Source organism: Cannabis sativa, chromosome 5, assembly GCF_029168945.1.
Source record: "Cannabis sativa cultivar Pink pepper isolate KNU-18-1 chromosome 5, ASM2916894v1, whole genome shotgun sequence".
NCBI classification, from domain to species: domain Eukaryota; kingdom Viridiplantae; phylum Streptophyta; class Magnoliopsida; order Rosales; family Cannabaceae; genus Cannabis; species Cannabis sativa.
The window spans coordinates 65,054,779-65,072,321 of NC_083605.1; the positions used below are offsets into that span (position 1 = coordinate 65,054,779).

The 17,543-nt window shown below is 32.2% G+C and overlaps 2 protein-coding genes across 2 annotated transcripts; one reads left to right on the forward strand and one right to left on the reverse strand.

Moving 5' to 3' along the window:
* Nucleotides 1-4,754: 4,754 nt before the first annotated feature.
* Nucleotides 4,755-8,043, forward strand: LOC115717971 (deoxyribodipyrimidine photo-lyase; the record flags this gene model as incomplete). The annotated part of the gene is made up of 9 exons (XM_030646941.2): nucleotides 4,755-5,339; nucleotides 5,473-5,813; nucleotides 5,896-6,136; nucleotides 6,220-6,377; nucleotides 6,479-6,515; nucleotides 6,675-6,733; nucleotides 6,986-7,067; nucleotides 7,444-7,515; nucleotides 7,624-8,043. Coding segments are annotated over 9 exons (1,749 nt in total), but the record flags the coding sequence as incomplete, so codon positions are not given.
* Nucleotides 8,044-9,219: 1,176 nt separating this feature from the next.
* LOC115715729 (SNARE-interacting protein KEULE) lies at nucleotides 9,220-16,301 on the reverse strand. Its single transcript, XM_030644396.2, has 21 exons — nucleotides 15,810-16,301; nucleotides 14,953-15,011; nucleotides 14,648-14,729; nucleotides 13,749-13,827; nucleotides 13,232-13,282; nucleotides 12,994-13,090; nucleotides 12,823-12,855; nucleotides 12,331-12,456; nucleotides 12,049-12,240; nucleotides 11,870-11,953; nucleotides 11,680-11,778; nucleotides 11,530-11,606; nucleotides 11,179-11,275; nucleotides 10,958-11,083; nucleotides 10,779-10,874; nucleotides 10,567-10,686; nucleotides 10,397-10,477; nucleotides 10,132-10,322; nucleotides 9,915-10,005; nucleotides 9,731-9,820; nucleotides 9,220-9,611 (listed from the first exon to the last, which is right to left on the reverse strand). The coding sequence occupies exons 1-21, from the start codon at nucleotides 15,886-15,888 to the stop codon at nucleotides 9,558-9,560; spliced, it is 2,004 nt and encodes a 667-aa protein (XP_030500256.1). The 5' UTR covers nucleotides 15,889-16,301; the 3' UTR covers nucleotides 9,220-9,557.
* Nucleotides 16,302-17,543: the final 1,242 nt, after the last annotated feature.

A 17,543-nucleotide genomic window follows, 5' to 3' on the forward strand; every position in this document is an offset into this window, starting at 1 on the left:
CTCCTTAAATAGTGAGAATTTGAAATAAGCCTTATCTAAAAATTCTAGAAGAATTTAATACATGTCTTAAGTGATATAAATTCTAAGTCGCGCGCACTATATGACAAAGATCTTTGTATGAAATAAAGGCATGTAAGTAAATTATTGTTTGAAAAATATGTATGGTTGTCTATGCCGTATAAATACGTAAATTATACGTTGTGATAGACTCTTGAAGAGTTTTTGATTAATTGGAGAACAAACTTTTATTTCTTTTGTATTTCGAGAAATATTAATGTATAAAGTTTGTTCATTAGTATTGAAGTCCTGAAGTACTTCATATGTATCAAGAATTATAGATATATGATCATTTGATATGGAAATTAAGATCATACAACAAGATGGAACAAATATATGGTCTTGGAGTACCATCATTGTCACAAATGAAAATTTATAGTACCATTAATGTGTTATGTTCATATCTACTTGAAATTTTAAATTTTCGTATGAACACAGTTGTGTACACACATGAATGATACAATTAGTTGGATAAAGACTAATGTTCCACGAACCCCTCATCTATAATTTAGAAGTCCATACATACTCTGAGGGCCCGTTTGGTACGCAGGATTGGACTGGATTAGACTGAAAAGGATTGGACTGGACTGGACAAGATTGGATTATGCTAAAAGTAATCCTGTGTTTGGTTTAAGAATGGACTGGACTATTTTATTTATTTCCTTTTAGAAAAAAAAAACTTAAATTAAATAAAATTATATAATAATAAATTAAAATTAAAATATATAATAATGAATAAATATAAATAAATAATTCGTAGCAAAAAAAAATAATATATCATATATAATTAAAAATATATCATAAATATATAATAAAATATTTCGTCATATTTTTATTTAATAAATAATTAAAATAGTAAAATAAAAATACTTGAATAATATAAAATTGTTTATCTTAAACACTAATTTAATCACTAATTTAATATAAATATTAAATTTTTAAAATATTTATATAAATTTTTTAGTAATTTAAAAATAATATATAATTTTATTGTCATATTTTTTTCTTAGAATCAATTTAAGTAACTATTATTTAATTAATAATATTCTAAATTTTAAAAACTTATGTATAATAATTCAAAATTATACATTTTCACTAATTTTAATGAATAAGTTTTTGATAAAAAAAAATGTATAAATAAATGTGTGGTAATTATTTCCTTTAAATTCTTATTAAATTTAAAATATATTAATAAAATTTAAATTAAAAAAACGATAAAAAAAAATCTCACCTGCATGGGATTATTTATCCCACCCTGCTGGATGGGATAAATAATCCCAGACAGATGAGGTTAACTGGATTAGTTATCCAGACTTCTAACATGCCCAAACACTGGATTGGACAAATTAGCCTGTCTAATCCAATCCAATGCTGCGTACCAAACGGGCCCTGAAAGAGTTATAGAAAATATATGATCAAAGATTATATATGGTGATATTTTAAAAGTGATAACAATAATGTTATGAGATATATTATCACCAAAAGAATTATGGATCATATGTGCATGAGGGGGAGACATATTCATGTTGCACTCTTTTTCCCTTAGTTCAGGTTTTGTCCCAGTGGGTTTTCCTAGCAAGGTTTTTAATGAGGCAACTTGCAAATAATTATGAATATGAAGTATATATTGTACTCTTTTTCCTAGCTCAGATTTTGTCCCACTGGGTTTTTCTGGCAAGATTTTTAAAGAGGCAACTTTAAATCATATTAACATACTTGCATTTTATGAAGCAAGTAGAGAATGTGTGTGAGTGAGATCATTGACATATCATATTCGGGAAACATATGGATTGCACTCAATAAAGAAGTATCAACCCAAGTAATTCTCTATGGATAATACTGCTTGCATCGCTCAACTAAAAGGAGGTACATTGAAGGAGATAGAGTTAGAACACATTTCACGAAATTCTTCTTTATACGCTTCAAGAAAATGCATATTGGTGTTCAACATATTCAATCAAGTGTCAATCCTGCAAACTTATTCACAAAGTTATTACAAACATCAACATTTGAGAAGACGGCAGATAAGATCGAAATTCGTTGATTAGAAGATCTCCACAAATGCCTAAAAGAGGGGGAGTTAGTTTACACTATACTCTTTTTCCTTTGATCAAGTTTTCGGCAAGATTTTTAATAAGGCAGTTATTATGGACATCCAAGGGGGAGTGTTATAAATATTAATAATTATGTGGATATCCAAATCTTTTATTTATTACCATTAATTGTAATCAAGATTTCTCTTTTTCTTAGTTTCCCTTTTTCTTAGTTTCTTAATATTTCACTCTTGTATTTGTATATATAGGGATTCACCCCATTGTAATAAACAACTCAAAAATTCACATTCACTTTCTCTTTCTCTCTTCATCTTCTTCTTCTTTCTTCTCATCTATTCTATATTATATTATATTATTTTATAACATTGATGAATATTTTTTTATTTTTTTCTCTATGATATATTAAATTATACTTATTTTCAATAAATGATCATTCTTCGAAAAAAGAAAAAAAAAAAAAAACTTGATTAAGAAACATAAAGAAATAAAAGAGAGTGAATAATTTTTTTTAAGATTATATAAGCATAATTTATTTAAATAAATGTAATAAATTCACTACAAAAAATCTTACTTTTAGTCACAATAAATTTTACGACTAAAAGTATAAAAATTGTGACTAATTATAAATTATTATTTTTATGTTGTGACTAAAAAGTCTGTGGCTAAAGGTATTAGTCACAAAAATTACAACTTATTGTGACTAAATGTATTTTTAGTCACAATACTTGTTGTGACTAAAACTAAATTACTGATAACTTGTATCTAAATACTATGTTTTAGTTACAAGTAATATTTTATTGTGACTAAAAGTCATATTTAGTCACAAAAAAAATTATCTTGTGATTAAAAATTTGTCACAAAAAGTAGTAATTTTTTTGTAGTGATTCATTATTAATGTATAGATATATACAGTAACTAATGTGAATGAATTAAATAGATAAGTTACATTTTATTTTGTGCCACATCAATTAAAAAATAAATTATAATTAAAAAAGCTATAAAATAATTAAGAAAAATGTAAGATAGAATGTCACATCACTTATGCACTAAAAATATTAAAAATATTGAATTTTAAACAAAAATTTACAATTTTACTGTTATATGGAATTTTTTATAAAAATATTATCTTTTTATAAAATAATCATAAAACAACAAAATAGAACAATCAAAACAACAGTGGAACAACTAAAAAAACAACCGTAGAACAGTATAAAACTTACACAATATTTTTAAAAGAAAACACAGTATTTTTTAAAAAAAAGTCTACCTCATAATAAAAAAAAATGAAAATTTTAGTATGTAATGTAAAAACCCCTAAAATTTTATGCTCAAGTAATAGCATTGAAATATTTTTTTTGCTAGACAGTTAAAGTATGGGTACCACAACATGTGGCCATACCTTCCACAAAATCTAGCTTTAAGTGGTTTTAACACTTTCAGTTTCAGTTTGCCCTACAACATTATAAAAAACAAAAACAAAAATAGTATGAAAACTACTTAGTAAATCTTAAAAAAAAAATACTGCTGAAATGCCAATTTAGAAGAATTTTGTTGATTGAAAGATATTGCCCAATTATGAGAGCGTCTAATAGCACAACTAAATTATCTCACTCATTCTGTCTAGCCCACTCTTCTCTCTCTTGAAACTTTGATTGGTTTCCTATGATGGTTAATATTATCTTGAACCTTGACAGCAAAAAGATCAACTGCACCATTCTTTCCCCAAAGCTTTAATTGCGTAGTAATAGAACATACACACAAATAAAAGTGGAGAAACATAGTAGTAAAGATATAAAAATGGATTTAGATATAGATTAAAGAGAGAAGCTTAAATATATACACTAAAACATTAACTCTGTATTTTGAAATATATATACTAACTCTCTAGTGATAATGTTAATTCTCCTTGTTGTTGAGATGATGGTGATTATGATTTCTTCTTCATAACTATTGCATTTAATTTTTCTACTATTGTTTTGAAAATGAAAATAGAGAAAAGAGTATTAAAGGATTAAAAAGTAGAGAAAGTGGTTGTGAGGATATCAAATAGAGATGAGTATATTTATAGAGAAATTTTTGCGTTCAGTTTTTTTTTTTTTTTAATGAAATATCAATTTATTGAATTAAAAGCATTACAAGAGAGTTTTAAATCAGCTCAAACATTATGTTGGAAAATGCTACAACTAGAGAAAAATCGAACATGCCTAGCAATAACAGGAGACAATAATTCACGACAATCCTAATAATGAAGACAAAAATGGAAGACATCCCCTGCTTTTTTATGCAAGGTTTATATGAGTTCTGGCAAGATTTCATGGAGTTTTTTTTGACGATGGAGTTCTTTGCGATTGTCGAAGGTCTGGGTTTTAGGTTTAGTTTTAATGTATTTTCTATAATTGTTTGTGTGTAATTGCAGTAATAGTCGAATGGCTGCTATTTTGTACAATGTTTAAGCTGGTTTTTAGGTTTAGTTTTGATCCTGTGAATCACGCGCCACATTCCTGGGTTTAAGGAGAACTCTGTTCTTAGTTTCAACCATAAAAATAGGATATTGCATTATGAAGATAATAACGTGTCACGGAATATTCTTCAATCCACGTTATTTTTGGAAAATTTCTCAATGAGACGGATATTTAACAGTAACTGTCATATGCCACGTGTATTATAGGACACGCACATGCCTTCGATACCACATGTCTAGTTCCACGTGTCAGTTATTTAGAGAGACACTTGCCTGCGTCCAAAACCATAACTGTAAACCGTTTAGAATTCCCTCGCTTTTTCGACTTTCCAAATTGCAACGTCCTTCTTCTTCCTATACTCAAGCTACGCACCCTGGCGGCGCATGTTATCCAACCCCACGGTGCGCACATTAGCAAAAGCCTCCCTCTCCTCAGATCCCGGTACTCCGTTCTACCCTCCATGTCCTCCGCATCTGTACAACCAGGACGGATTAGAATTCTGAAAAAAGGGTCTCAACCGTCTAATGGAAATGCGGGTCCCGTGGTTTACTGGATGTTTAGGGATCAACGGCTGAGAGACAATTGGGCTTTGATCCACGCCGTTGATCAGGCCAACAAGGCCAATGTCCCTATTGCGGTGGCTTTCAATCTGTTTGATCAGTTTTTGGGTGCCAAGGCTCGACATTTAGGGTTTATGCTTAGGGGTTTGAAACAATTAAATCATGTTATGGAAGAAAATTATCAAATCCCGTTCTTCTTGTTTTTGGTTAGTCAAAATTTAAAATTTTCGAACACCCATATCTTGCTTTTTCTGATTGTAATTTATTCTGTTTGTATTTTAAGATTAAAATATGTGCTATATATTAGTGAGAAAATAAAGCATTTTAATTAAAATGTAGGGAGAAGCTGAAGAAACTATACCGAATTTCTTGAGAGAATGTGGGGCTTCCCTTCTAGTTACAGATTTTTCTCCGTTGAGAAAAGTTAGAAATTGTAAAGAGGAAATTTGCAGAAGGGTTGGTGAGTCTGTGACTGTACATGAAGTTGATGCTCATAATGTGGTGCCCACTTGGGTGGCATCTGAGAAATTGGAGTATGGAGCTAGGACTATAAGGACTAAGATAAATAAAAAGCTATCTGAGTACCTTATTGATTTTCCTATACTGAAGCCACCTACTAGAAAATGGGGTCTTCTTAATCAAGTGACCGACTGGGATGTAATCATTGCTGAGGTTTTGAGGTTAGATGCCTTTGTTGTATTGGTAAGTTCAAACAGAAATATGTGAAGTTATTTTCTAAATGTTGTTTTTGTTTCTAACTAGGAAAGGAGCAGAAGTTCCTGAAATTTCATGGTGTGAACCAGGAGAACAAGCAGCAATGGAAGTTTTGATGGGTAGTAAGAATGGCTTTTTGACAAAACGGTTGAAGAATTATTCTACTGACAGGAATAATCCATTGAAGCCTGGAGCGCTTTCCGGTCTTTCTCCCTATTTACATTTTGGCCAAATTTCTGCACAAAGGTGTGCCTTAGAAGCACGTGCTGTTAGGAAAGCTTCTCCTGAGGTTAGTGATGTTCAGTTAATAGCAATTGTTCTGGTACTTTAAGGCTACTTATATGTTTTTCCTTCATCTGCTTGCTATTTAAGGCAGTCGATTCATTTTTGGAGGAGCTGATAGTGCGGAGGGAACTTGCTGATAACTTCTGCTTCTACCAGCCCCATTATGATTCGCTACAAGGAGCATGGGATTGGGCACGGAAGACTCTGATGGATCATGCTTCCGATAAGCGAGAACTTCTTTACACGTAAGCAATCTTTAGTTGTTGTTTCTTGTTTTTGTTTGCCACTAATATTTGTTCCAAGACTAGTATTTTTTCAAAGTCATTGAGCAACTTTTACTTTGCAGGAGAGAGCAACTAGAGAAGGCACAAACTGCTGATCCTGTAAGTCATTATTATTACTATTTTTATTTTACTTATTAGCCTCCTGTTTTCAGGTTTTGACCATTGTATAATGAGATTCACCATTGGCGTTATGGTGGTAAATTACTTTTTTAATCATATTGTTACTTGTTTGACCTGAATATGCCCTCTACCATTCAGCTCTGGAATGCTTCTCAGCTGGAGATGGTCCACTATGGAAAGATGCATGGGTTTATGAGGCAAGTTAACTTTGGATAGAGATATATATTTCATAGTTTTCTGCCTTGTAAGCTATTGCCTTGCCATTGTGATCGTAGCTTTAATAGTAGTCAATCAACTATATAATAGATTTATATTGCAGTGCATTCGTTGTTTTGGAAAGAGAATCAGATATTTGAGCATCCTAAAATTCTTGGGTGATTTTTTCTCTCTTGAAGGATGCTTTTATCATCTTCTATCTTATCTAACTTTGGAGTTTTTCTTTTGTGCAGGATGTATTGGGCAAAGAAGATTCTTGAGTGGACAAAAGGACCTGAAGAAGCCCTTGAGATATCTATCTTTTTGAATGACAAGGTAGTTCAACTATTATTCTGCAATGTTATTTCCATGGTGGTTGTGACATGGTTACTTATTAGCTTAGCTTTCTATGGCGGCCAATAATTGAACCATTTCGTTATGGAAGGGCCAAGTTAAGAGAGAATACTAGGAAAACTCTCTATATTAGGGATCACAGCATGAAAATGTTGTTGTTTTTGTAACAAGAAAGTTCAAGCCGAGCAGGACTATGAGTTTTGAAGCAGTCAAATAAAGAACTGTAAATAGTGAAATTAAGAGATTACATTATTTACTTATCAAAAAAAAAAAAAAGAGATTACATTATTACCATGATGTCTTAAAAGAATATAGAATATGTTATATGGTTCCTTTAAATTCAGAGTTTTGTTTGCAGTATTCAATAGATGGAAGGGATCCAAATGGATACGTAGGTTGCATGTGGTCAATATGTGGCATTCATGACCAGGTTTGTTTGTGTTCGTTTGTTTTACTTTTCTTTCATATTCCTGTTTTTTATTGACATTATTAAGATCAGCTTCTCTTGAGCAAATATTGTTTTTTCTTGGCAATTCAGGGTTGGCGGGAACGGCCAGTTTTCGGTAAGATACGTTACATGAACTATGCAGGGTGCAAAAGGAAATTTGATGTGGATGGTTACATTAACTATGTGAAGAAATTTGTGAGTGAAATGAAGAAAAGAAAAGCAGAGAACCAGCTCTGTGGAAAGCCAAAAGAACTTCGCAGTTAACATTTTAGACCTCTCTAATCTAAAGGCTCTAACTGACAGAGTAAACTTCCGAGTTAGCATTTTAGACCAATTTAATCCAAAGTCAAAGGAATTTTTCTGTACTTTTCAGAACAGAATAGTTAGGAAGCCTCTTTTTTCTAAAAGAAATTGTACCAATCTGTAGTTTTTTCAGTGCGAGAGATTTCAAACCATGGGGCTCTTTTAAATGTACTTTTGATTATAGAATATACAAGTGTCGTTATATAATCTGTTTCTTTTCTATATGATAGGATTCATTTACAAGAATGTAAACAGAATCATATTCGTAGTAATTCAAGCTGCAAAATATCTGGTTAGGTGATGTAAAAAAAACAGCTGATTGACTTCATGAATTTTTATAGCTTTCTTATGAAATGGAATAATAGTGGAGTAATGCTACAAATTATCTAAAAGAAGAAACGATTTACAATTTACTCTACAATTATTTTGTCTGATGCTTTGCCCGTCCGCGCCCTTTTGGCTCGAAGAATTAGAATTGATGAGGTGTCGTGCCCTTTGTGTGGGGTTGAGGAGGAATCGATGGAACACTTTTTTCTTTATTGTAACTTTGCCTACCATCTTTGGTGTTCTTCCCCTTGGGGAGTCAATCCGGTTCGTGAATCGGGTGCCCGGGTTTGAGATTGGGTAACCTTTCTTTGGTTTGAAGTCGAGTGGGGTGGATTCTATAAAGCTTTTCCTGTATGCATCAATCACTACAATTTGGAAGACCCGGAACGACAAGATTCGCAATGCCTCCCTGAGTAATATTAATTTTGCTATTGATTCTATCTCTTTGTGTTATACAGATTATGCGTCTTGTTTATGTGCGCCGGCGTTGGCTGTGGCGTCTCCAGTTTGGTCTTCTCTTCCAGATGATTAGATCAAGATCAACTGTGACGTTAAGGTTGGTTGTTATTCCATGTGCGTGACAGCTTTGGCTGGGGACCACACGGGGACAGTGTTGTGGATAGCAGCTAACATGCTCAACTTCTCTGATCCACTGATTGGCGAAACTGCGACATGTCGCTTAACTTTAGATACGACAGTTTCGATGCGACACCCTTTTGTTTTGGTGGAGAGTGATTCTGAGCTAGTTACCAAGGCATTGAAAGGAACCTTGTCCTGTTAGAGCATTGATAATTATATTATTACTTATAATTAACTCTCTAAACACTTTATGCTATAATTTTTCGTTTATTTTTAGATGTAATTTCACGGCCCATACTGTGACTAACTAACTAGACTTTTGCTCAGAATATTTCGAGTATGGTGGATCCCTCCTCTATACCGGAACTTATCTTTTGTAATGACCGCGAGGTCTAACCTTTTCCAATTATATAAAAAACGTACTATCAAAAAAAAAAAGAAGAATTGCTTGATATAATAAAATGTAATCACAGGTCCTTGAAAAAGAAGATAAAGTTGGTCAATGGTCTTTTGAATCAATCAGTGTAAGTTAAATATTTATGGACACTTGGTATCACACACCCACTGATATTGGCGCATGTCAAATATAATACAGAGCCCAGGAACTGAGCCAGGGTTGAGGGCTCATTCAGAAAAATGTACCAACATAGTACGAGCCAACAGAACAAATCTCAAGAATATACTTTTTATGTCGAAGTGCTTAAAAAAAATTGATACAATGAAGAGCTGTTAGTTTTCTATGATTACAAATTGCACCAGAACTCCCCAATAGAATAACTCTTTTCCAGCTTCACCCCAATTCAAAACATAAAACCTCAGATCTGTAGATCATCCAGAGATAGTTCGTTTACTGTCAACATCTTCAATTTCTGCAGATTAATACAAAACCAAGGCTATAAGGAGTTGTTGATTGGAGCACAGGTGAAACAGATTCTGTTGAGAGTAATAATGAAGCGAGTGCAATTGAAATATGAAAAATACAACTTACTGTTAAAAATTGAGGAGGATCATCTATGCTTGAAGAACCTAGAACGACTTCTCTCTTCAACTTATTTGTAAGCTTGTGGCAAACCCTTAGCTGAAAATGAATGATACTTTGTAAGACCTAAGAAGCGTTGAAGAAAGCCTATAGCATGTTATATTGAGGAATGTGAATTGAATGCTTGTTTTACCTCTGATCGAGTAGCACCACCGACAATAAATACAAAAATACGTTGGCCCATCTTCTTGAAATCACTGGATGCATGTCTTAGTACTGAGTCGCTATAAAAGCAGAAGACAAACAATATAATTCATGGATCGTGGTTACCAAGGTGAAAAACTCAAAATAATCAAGTAGGCGGAATAGATGAACCCAGTCAGAATGCTTCATAAAAACAGCAACTGTACCTTGAATAACCATCATCAGAGTTCCGAGGCCGAGCCCATGTTGCTGTCCGTCTTGATCTCATTGAATGAGCAACTACTGGTTGTTGTATTGATGAACTGTGAGATGATCCATGGAAAGTTGGACTTGGGTCATTTAAACATGGGTAATCTTCTTTTGACAGTTCTTTTTTGCCGAGTTTTTCAATAAGCTCCTGGAAGAAAGGAATTTAGAGCTAGTACTCCATAATGTTAGTTACTCAGAGTTACTTCTACAAAAATTATGTACCTCTATTATGGGATAGAAACGTGAAAGCTGCCATGTTTTTTCTTCTTCACCTGTGCGATCTTTCCTACCAACGCGCTTCTTCTGAAAATAATTTTTAGAAAATGGTTGCATATCAGAGACATGTTTACTGACCAGAAATGCATTTAATAGTACAAGGATATTATAATAACCTTATGCATGTCAAACTTCAAAGAGAAAGGACTCATTGAGCTTTTCTTGGTATCTGTCGATCCTCCAAGAAGCTTCAAATTATGCACAGCATTCATATCTTCAGGTGGTAATTTTGCCAGCTAAAACCGGAAAAAAAATGCAAAACATCAGTGTTAAAAATGATAATCCACCAAAAAAAAACAGCTGATGACAAGCAAAAAAAGAATCCAACCTTCATCAAATTGACACCTTTCTCACCCTCGAATTTTTCTGGATAAATGGCTGCTAGAATCATCAATAAGCGCAACTTATTTTCACGTGTTGTGTCCTGCAGAAAATCAGACAACCTGTTTCATTATAGATCTTGATAACTAGTGTTGATAACCCATGTATATTTCTACAACTTCTTACATCCTTCGTAGTCAAATATTTGATGACATCTTTCATTCCTGCATCTCCAAAAACAAGATCCTGCTCTAGCTGTCCAAGCTCTATAAGTCCAACTTCCCTGATAAGCTTGTTTAATTTTCCGGCAATCTGATATAATGTAACAAAACATGTAAAAGTTTGAATTATATCACAGAATAAAACTTATAAATAAGACTATCTCTTCCAATGACGGAAAGACTAACCTCTACATGAAGGGAGAGCTTGTCAATTTGTTCACTATATTGTGGTAACGCTTGAACCATCTTTTGCAAGTCCCGTGTAGAAAGTTCACCTCCATCTCTACACACCAGATGATCTAATATGAGAGACATATTAAGCAAAAAGACCAAACAACACCCATAAATTTGTATCTGCTGTCATGTTTAAACTGTCAATAAACAGAACACTTGCTTATTACAAGCAGTCAATGACAGCTCAATGAGTGCAGATATAAGTTTAAGAGGCTTAGTGTGATCACTCAGAAACTACACAAGCATTCCTGGGGGAGGGAGGCAATGGTTTCAGAAACAAATTTTTCATTAAATCCACACTACCTTGAACCATGGTGCATTTGTGCAGCCTTATTCTTTGACACGAAGTTGGTCATTTTCTCATGCAACCGTTCACTAGCCTGGCAGATCACTGGTGATCAAATAGTGTATATTTTAAAATTAATTACAATACTAATAAAGCACGGAACATACATCGGCTATATGTGCATGCCGAAGCTCAAGCCATATAGGATCATGATCCTCTAAAAGAACCTCTTTCTTCTCGGGTAGACCACCAGCTTTGCCAGGAACCTGAAAGTAATGCACCTTTAGCAAATGTTTCTCCAGCGAACTACATTGAAGGTTTGATGGTACACAGTGATGTTTCAAAAACAAAACTCACCTCGTGCACATATTTATTTCCTTCCATATTTAGTAAATCATGACACATAGCATCATAAGTCCATTCATGTATGATAGGAGCAATCTGAAAATTCAGAAAAAGTATATTTCATCATGATATACGAACAAGGTAGCAGCAAGCATAATGTGTATTCCTAACCAACACATGCACCTAAAAACCTGATCTACAGATCTGTCGAGGATTAGCAACTCGCATGTTTCTGTCTCTGGAAAATTGGGAATTGTTTTCTTATATTTTGTGATACAGTCCCAAACTCCGGCAGCAAGCTTTGTAGGAATTAAATCACGAAAAGTAGTCATAGTAGTTGCATCAAGGGACTTGGCAGCTCGGTAGCGCACATTAGGATATTCCTGGAAAGTCGCATATATAAAATGCTTAAGATATTGTGCCTTGATGTTCAAGCAAAATTTAAAAATTATGATGTGAATAAATATATATACCCTCAAAGAAGCAAAAACAGTGGCAATACGAGTCGCCATCACATTAAGGCAAGCAACGGCCTTCCGTGTATCCTCCTCATCCCCAAATAGTTCCTCTAAGGCCCTCTCATTGTTAGTGATGAAACCCTGAACAACAAAAAGAAAAATTAGGGAAAAAAATGGAAGTGACATCAGCATCAACTGAGAAAAAAACATGTTCAGCAGTATGCATAAAAGCATAATCCACTTTTTCTATTCCCTTGAACATTTTCTACACTTTCTTTTCAAACTAGGCTCCATGCCTAACTTTACAACATTTGGTAGCAAAAAAAAACATTTGGGGACTGGGAATTTGCTATGTAAGTACCCATAAGGGACTCGAACCTCAGACCATGGAATGGCCTGATACAAACTTACAAAATTACGAGTGTTAAAATGGTGCATAATTTAAATATGAGTAGTAAAATTATCCCAGCAGTTTATAGCAAAAAGGCTGAATGTAACATTACATACCTGGCTGTCTATAGCAAAATACTCCAGATTCATCTGCAAATTTTAAACCAATAATTATCTATATCATAATTTTACGCAAGTACAGAAAGAAGTATACTAAAATACGAAATCACAATTTCTGAGTACTTATCAATATTCAGACAATAACATTCCAAATAAGAGAGCATTTACCTCTCTCAATGCACCTATGCGAGGTAAAACAGTTGCATCCTTCTTGATATGAGCAACAAATTCTTTTGGAATAGGTGAACTGAAAAATACAAATGCCCTTCACACGAAAAAAGAGAGAGAGTATAAAGGTCAACCATCAGAACATTAATATTTAATTACAGGAATAATACTGGAAGGTCAAAAACAGCTGTAACTAGAAAAAGAAGAAGAATAAAAAAGGCAATAATCCTTTACATACTTCCTGTAAAGTGGAGATTTTCCAGACATATCTGACAAGAACAAGATAACACTGCAGATGAACATGAAACAACGTGAGAATGAAGGAATATACATGCAATTTCACCACAGATAGAAAATGAACACAAACCTAATTTGAAGCAATTTTAACTTTATAAAAGTCATTTTCTTGTTTTTATTTGGCCTAAATACTAACAATCTACTAAAAGACTGCATTAAAACCGTGAACTATGAAATTTGAGATTCATCCAAGAATTGAAGAACTGAAGTCACACAAAACACATTCCTGAATAACAACTGAAAACAACATCAACTAGCCTTACTAGAATTTTGTAATAATAATAATGCTCAAACTAAAACATGGTTTTATACGTCATACTTTGAGATTCATCCAAGATGTGAAGAATTGGAGCCACAGAAAACACATTCATCCACAAGTCACAACCATGATAAATGATGTCAACTGGCATTACTAGAATTACAAACATCCATAGAATTTACAAGAAAAAATAGCTTACTTCTCTTTGGTAGGCTGGATGAAGTAGATAGCATCCATAGAGGGTAATGGTTGCCTTCTCTTGTACATATCTTCCACCACTGGCATATCCAAAAAGAAATAAATAAATTGATAAGTGAAGGAGTTATAAAAAACGACCACCACTGTTAAACTAAATTCGTGTTCCTACACATCTACTTCTTGTACATTACATAATCATATCCTAAAAGCTAATACTCATAAATCTGCACACTTGCTATGTACTAATGCAATCTAAAATAATTTAGAGATAATGATACAATTTCTGACAGCCAGAGCAAAAATACTTTTTAATTTATAATGACAATAGAAATAACCAGTTTGTCAGAGTTAACTAGCCAAACAATTGGCTCTTAACTTTTTTGTCAATATTTTCAAAAGGAGAGAAGAAGGGAGGGGGCATGCTTAATATGGAATCTAAATCTACAGTTAACTATACTCATATATGAATTATCCCCACTATATCTAGTAATATTAATTTCTCAATACCTACATAATAATTTTTAATAAAAAACTGCAATAACACAATGTGACGTTTATAACAAAATGCACTACCATAAGATGTATTATATGTGCATCAACTAAAACCTCCCAAAATAGTTCAACGCAAGTACTTTGTTGTGACCATACCTCACTAACTGGAATCCAATAGCTCAGTATCAACGAACAACCAAGCATGAAGAAATTTGGAAATAAAAGCATTACAAAATCTAAGAAGCACTACAAGAGTTGAATGTCCAATGTTCATTAATACAGTTGTCAGAACAGTATCGACCAACAATAATCCCCATGAAAATGACAATATGGATTGTTCAACATGCATAACAAAAAAGAATATATGTAAATATTTACAAGTTCAAAGTACTGAGTTCGAACTCTTACATGAAACACCTTCTTCAGTAATATCAGCCATTTTGCATGAGTAAGACATTATTTTTACGGTAAGTTTGTCCATGATAAGTACCTACAGTGAAATAGATTAATAAAATTTGCCTGAAAAATAAATAACTATATAGCAGCAGCAACATTTTGACTGTGAAGTGAACGAATTAGAGACAATAAATGCAACACTCCACCACTAAAGATAACCCATAATAAAAACAGTATTGCACAAGCAAAAAGAAATTTCCATTTTTTTAAAAAATAAATAAATAAATGAAATGAAATTATTGTAGAATTGCTCATACCTTCCAAGTGGATTTTGAGTCTCCTGTTTTGGCTGACCGGAGCATCTCAAGCAATAGCCCTGAAACGTAACACCAATTACAATAGAAGAGTGAAAAAATTAATCAACTGAAAAATAACCAGAAAACTATAGCCCTGAAACATAACACCAAATATGGTAAATGTGGAAAATGTATCTGAGGAATAAGAAGACCAAAGCAGTCAACCAGCCATTTCTATTTATTTTTTATTTATCAATATAACCTCTTTCAGGAAACCGAATCGTCCCCGAAATGCTCCTATAAACCTCGACTCCAAAAAAAACTCAACTAATTAACAAAAAAATTCCCACTGTCCATTATTTCCTCCACTTCCTAAGTAGGCATCCCAGAAATCACAATGATCATCAGTTTTGTACTCCTCATTATATGAAGAAAACTTAAAAAAAACATAATGGTCTTTCATTTCAAGGTCTCAATTCAAATCCAAACTTTTTAAGTTTTAAAATGGTAAACTACTTGTCAATGCGATGCGTACATCGCCAATATACACAAGCTAGCTCACTTTAATCAGTTAAACTAATTCAACTCTAACCACAAACACAGCTGCCACGATTTCTAAATGGGCATTGTAGTAAAGCATAAGAAAGCCCCAAAGACATCAAAATTATCAAAACCCATCAATATCTTAACCAGGTTCTTCTCTTGTATGTAATTTCAATAATTAAGTTCCTCGCATGAACTCAAAATCCCACACACAGACACAAAATTAAATAGTAATAATAAGCTAATTACAATCTCAAGCAAAATTCAAAACAAAAGTACTGATTATTGCTCAATAAGAAAAAGCCCAAGTACGGAAAAAGATGAACGAGACTCACGGTCACGGCTGATTTGCTTGAAATTCTTGTAGTCGCCGCCATATGAGGAGGAATCTGAATCAGAGAGGGAGAACGACATGGTCCAAGTCCAAGCTCGCGAGCTTTCTCTCCCGATTGATCCAAAAAAAAAAAAAAGAGGGGTAAGAGAAAGAGCGATCGCGAAGTGATCGATGGTAAGAGAGAGAAAGTGGTGGGACTTGGAGGTTAGAGAGAGAGAGTGGAATCCTTCGTTTGGAATAATAATAAGAGAGAGAGGAAAATGAAATGGAATTTTGTAAATAGAGAGTAATTAAGTAATTAATTAGTAATTAGTGTCGTTATTAAGTTAAGTTAATTAATCTAAGAAGGAAAGAAAAGTAAAAAAATGATGACGTGTTGACTTGGATTTGGATTGGGAAAGAATCATAGAATCTGTTGAGAAATGAAACAGCCAAACGTGGCGTTTTGTTTCCGCTTTTGCGTTTCGTCTCAGAAACGCGGTGGATGAACTAGCGATGGATGGAAAAGTAGGAGACGCGGAGGACGGAAAAGTTGACTGGTTAGTTAGTCCTTCAAAAAAAGCTTTCACTTTTATTTTTCTTTTTTACAAATAAAAACTTTGAATAATTTAAAATTTGTTTGTAACTGTTTTTTTTTTTTGAGATAAATTTGTTTGTAACTGTTTTTCGTAGTCGTACAAACATTTTGTAACTGACTAATTCGAAATTTGAGTGAAAAAATTGTAGTTTAGAATTTTATAATAATTTATTATTGTTGTGTTGTAAGGTAATTTTAATTAAAAGTAAGGGGCATGTAGAGTTGTAGATTGGATACATATGACAAGGAAAGAATGTTTGGTTGCAGACAAAGATAAAATGTGTATTTCAAATATAATAATGAGATAATTTTATTATATTATAGACAAAGCCAATGAATTAGAATGTGTTCCCTAAAAAAAATCTTTCTAGAATGTCAAAACAATCACTTTAATTAAAAAGCAATACACATTTTGTTAGTTTGGTTTTTAAGCAACAATTTTTTTTTTTTTTTATGGAATACCAATTCATTAAGACTATGTCTAGAAGTTAGATTTTAGCGAAGAAAAAGAATGTGTCGAATAAAAAAAAATAAATCAATTTTTTAAGTTTGATATAAAGAATGAACTACTTATATTGATTATATCAATGAACTACATGTAAGAATTATATAAATACAATTTTATATTGTCAAAGAGTGTAATTTTATATTTATAGTGAGTGTAATAACAAAATTAATAAATTAGATTATCCTATTGAAGAGTTAAATAATAATTAAGTATTTATTGAATAATTATATCAATTATGAATTGAATAATTAAAGTGATATTTTAACTGTTTAGTTTTATTTGATGAAGCTATATTAATTAATTAAATATAATATTATTCTTAAATAATAACAAAGAGAGAGAAAGAGAAAATATTATTTTAGTATAAATAATATTTATTTTAATCCTAATAAAATAAAAATTAATGAGAATTAATCAATTATTATTTATTACAAAATAAATAATACATTTTATTTGTGTCAAAATTAAGAAATCAATTTTGAGCTTAGCTCCACGTGTAGTTAACATGTAAAAGCTCATTTAGTTTTTGTTTGATCATTTTATTTATAAAATAAATCATATTAAAAATTGATTATTATCTTTTATTATTAAATTAAATATATTATAAGATAATATATTTAAATTAAAAATATAAATAAAATAAAAGGATA

Excerpts from the sequence above, each read along its gene's own strand:
- LOC115715729 (XM_030644396.2), bottom strand. The coding sequence starts at position 15,888 with ATGTCGTTCTCCCTCTCTGATTCAGATTCCTCCTCATATGGCGGCGAC. Across the intron at positions 12,241-12,330 it reads CTGTTTTTGCTTCTTTGAGG|GAATATCCTAATGTGCGCTA; the intron begins GTATATATATTT and ends GCGACTTTCCAG. Across the intron at positions 10,478-10,566 it reads TGAAGTTTGACATGCATAAG|AAGAAGCGCGTTGGTAGGAA; the intron begins GTTATTATAATA and ends AATTATTTTCAG.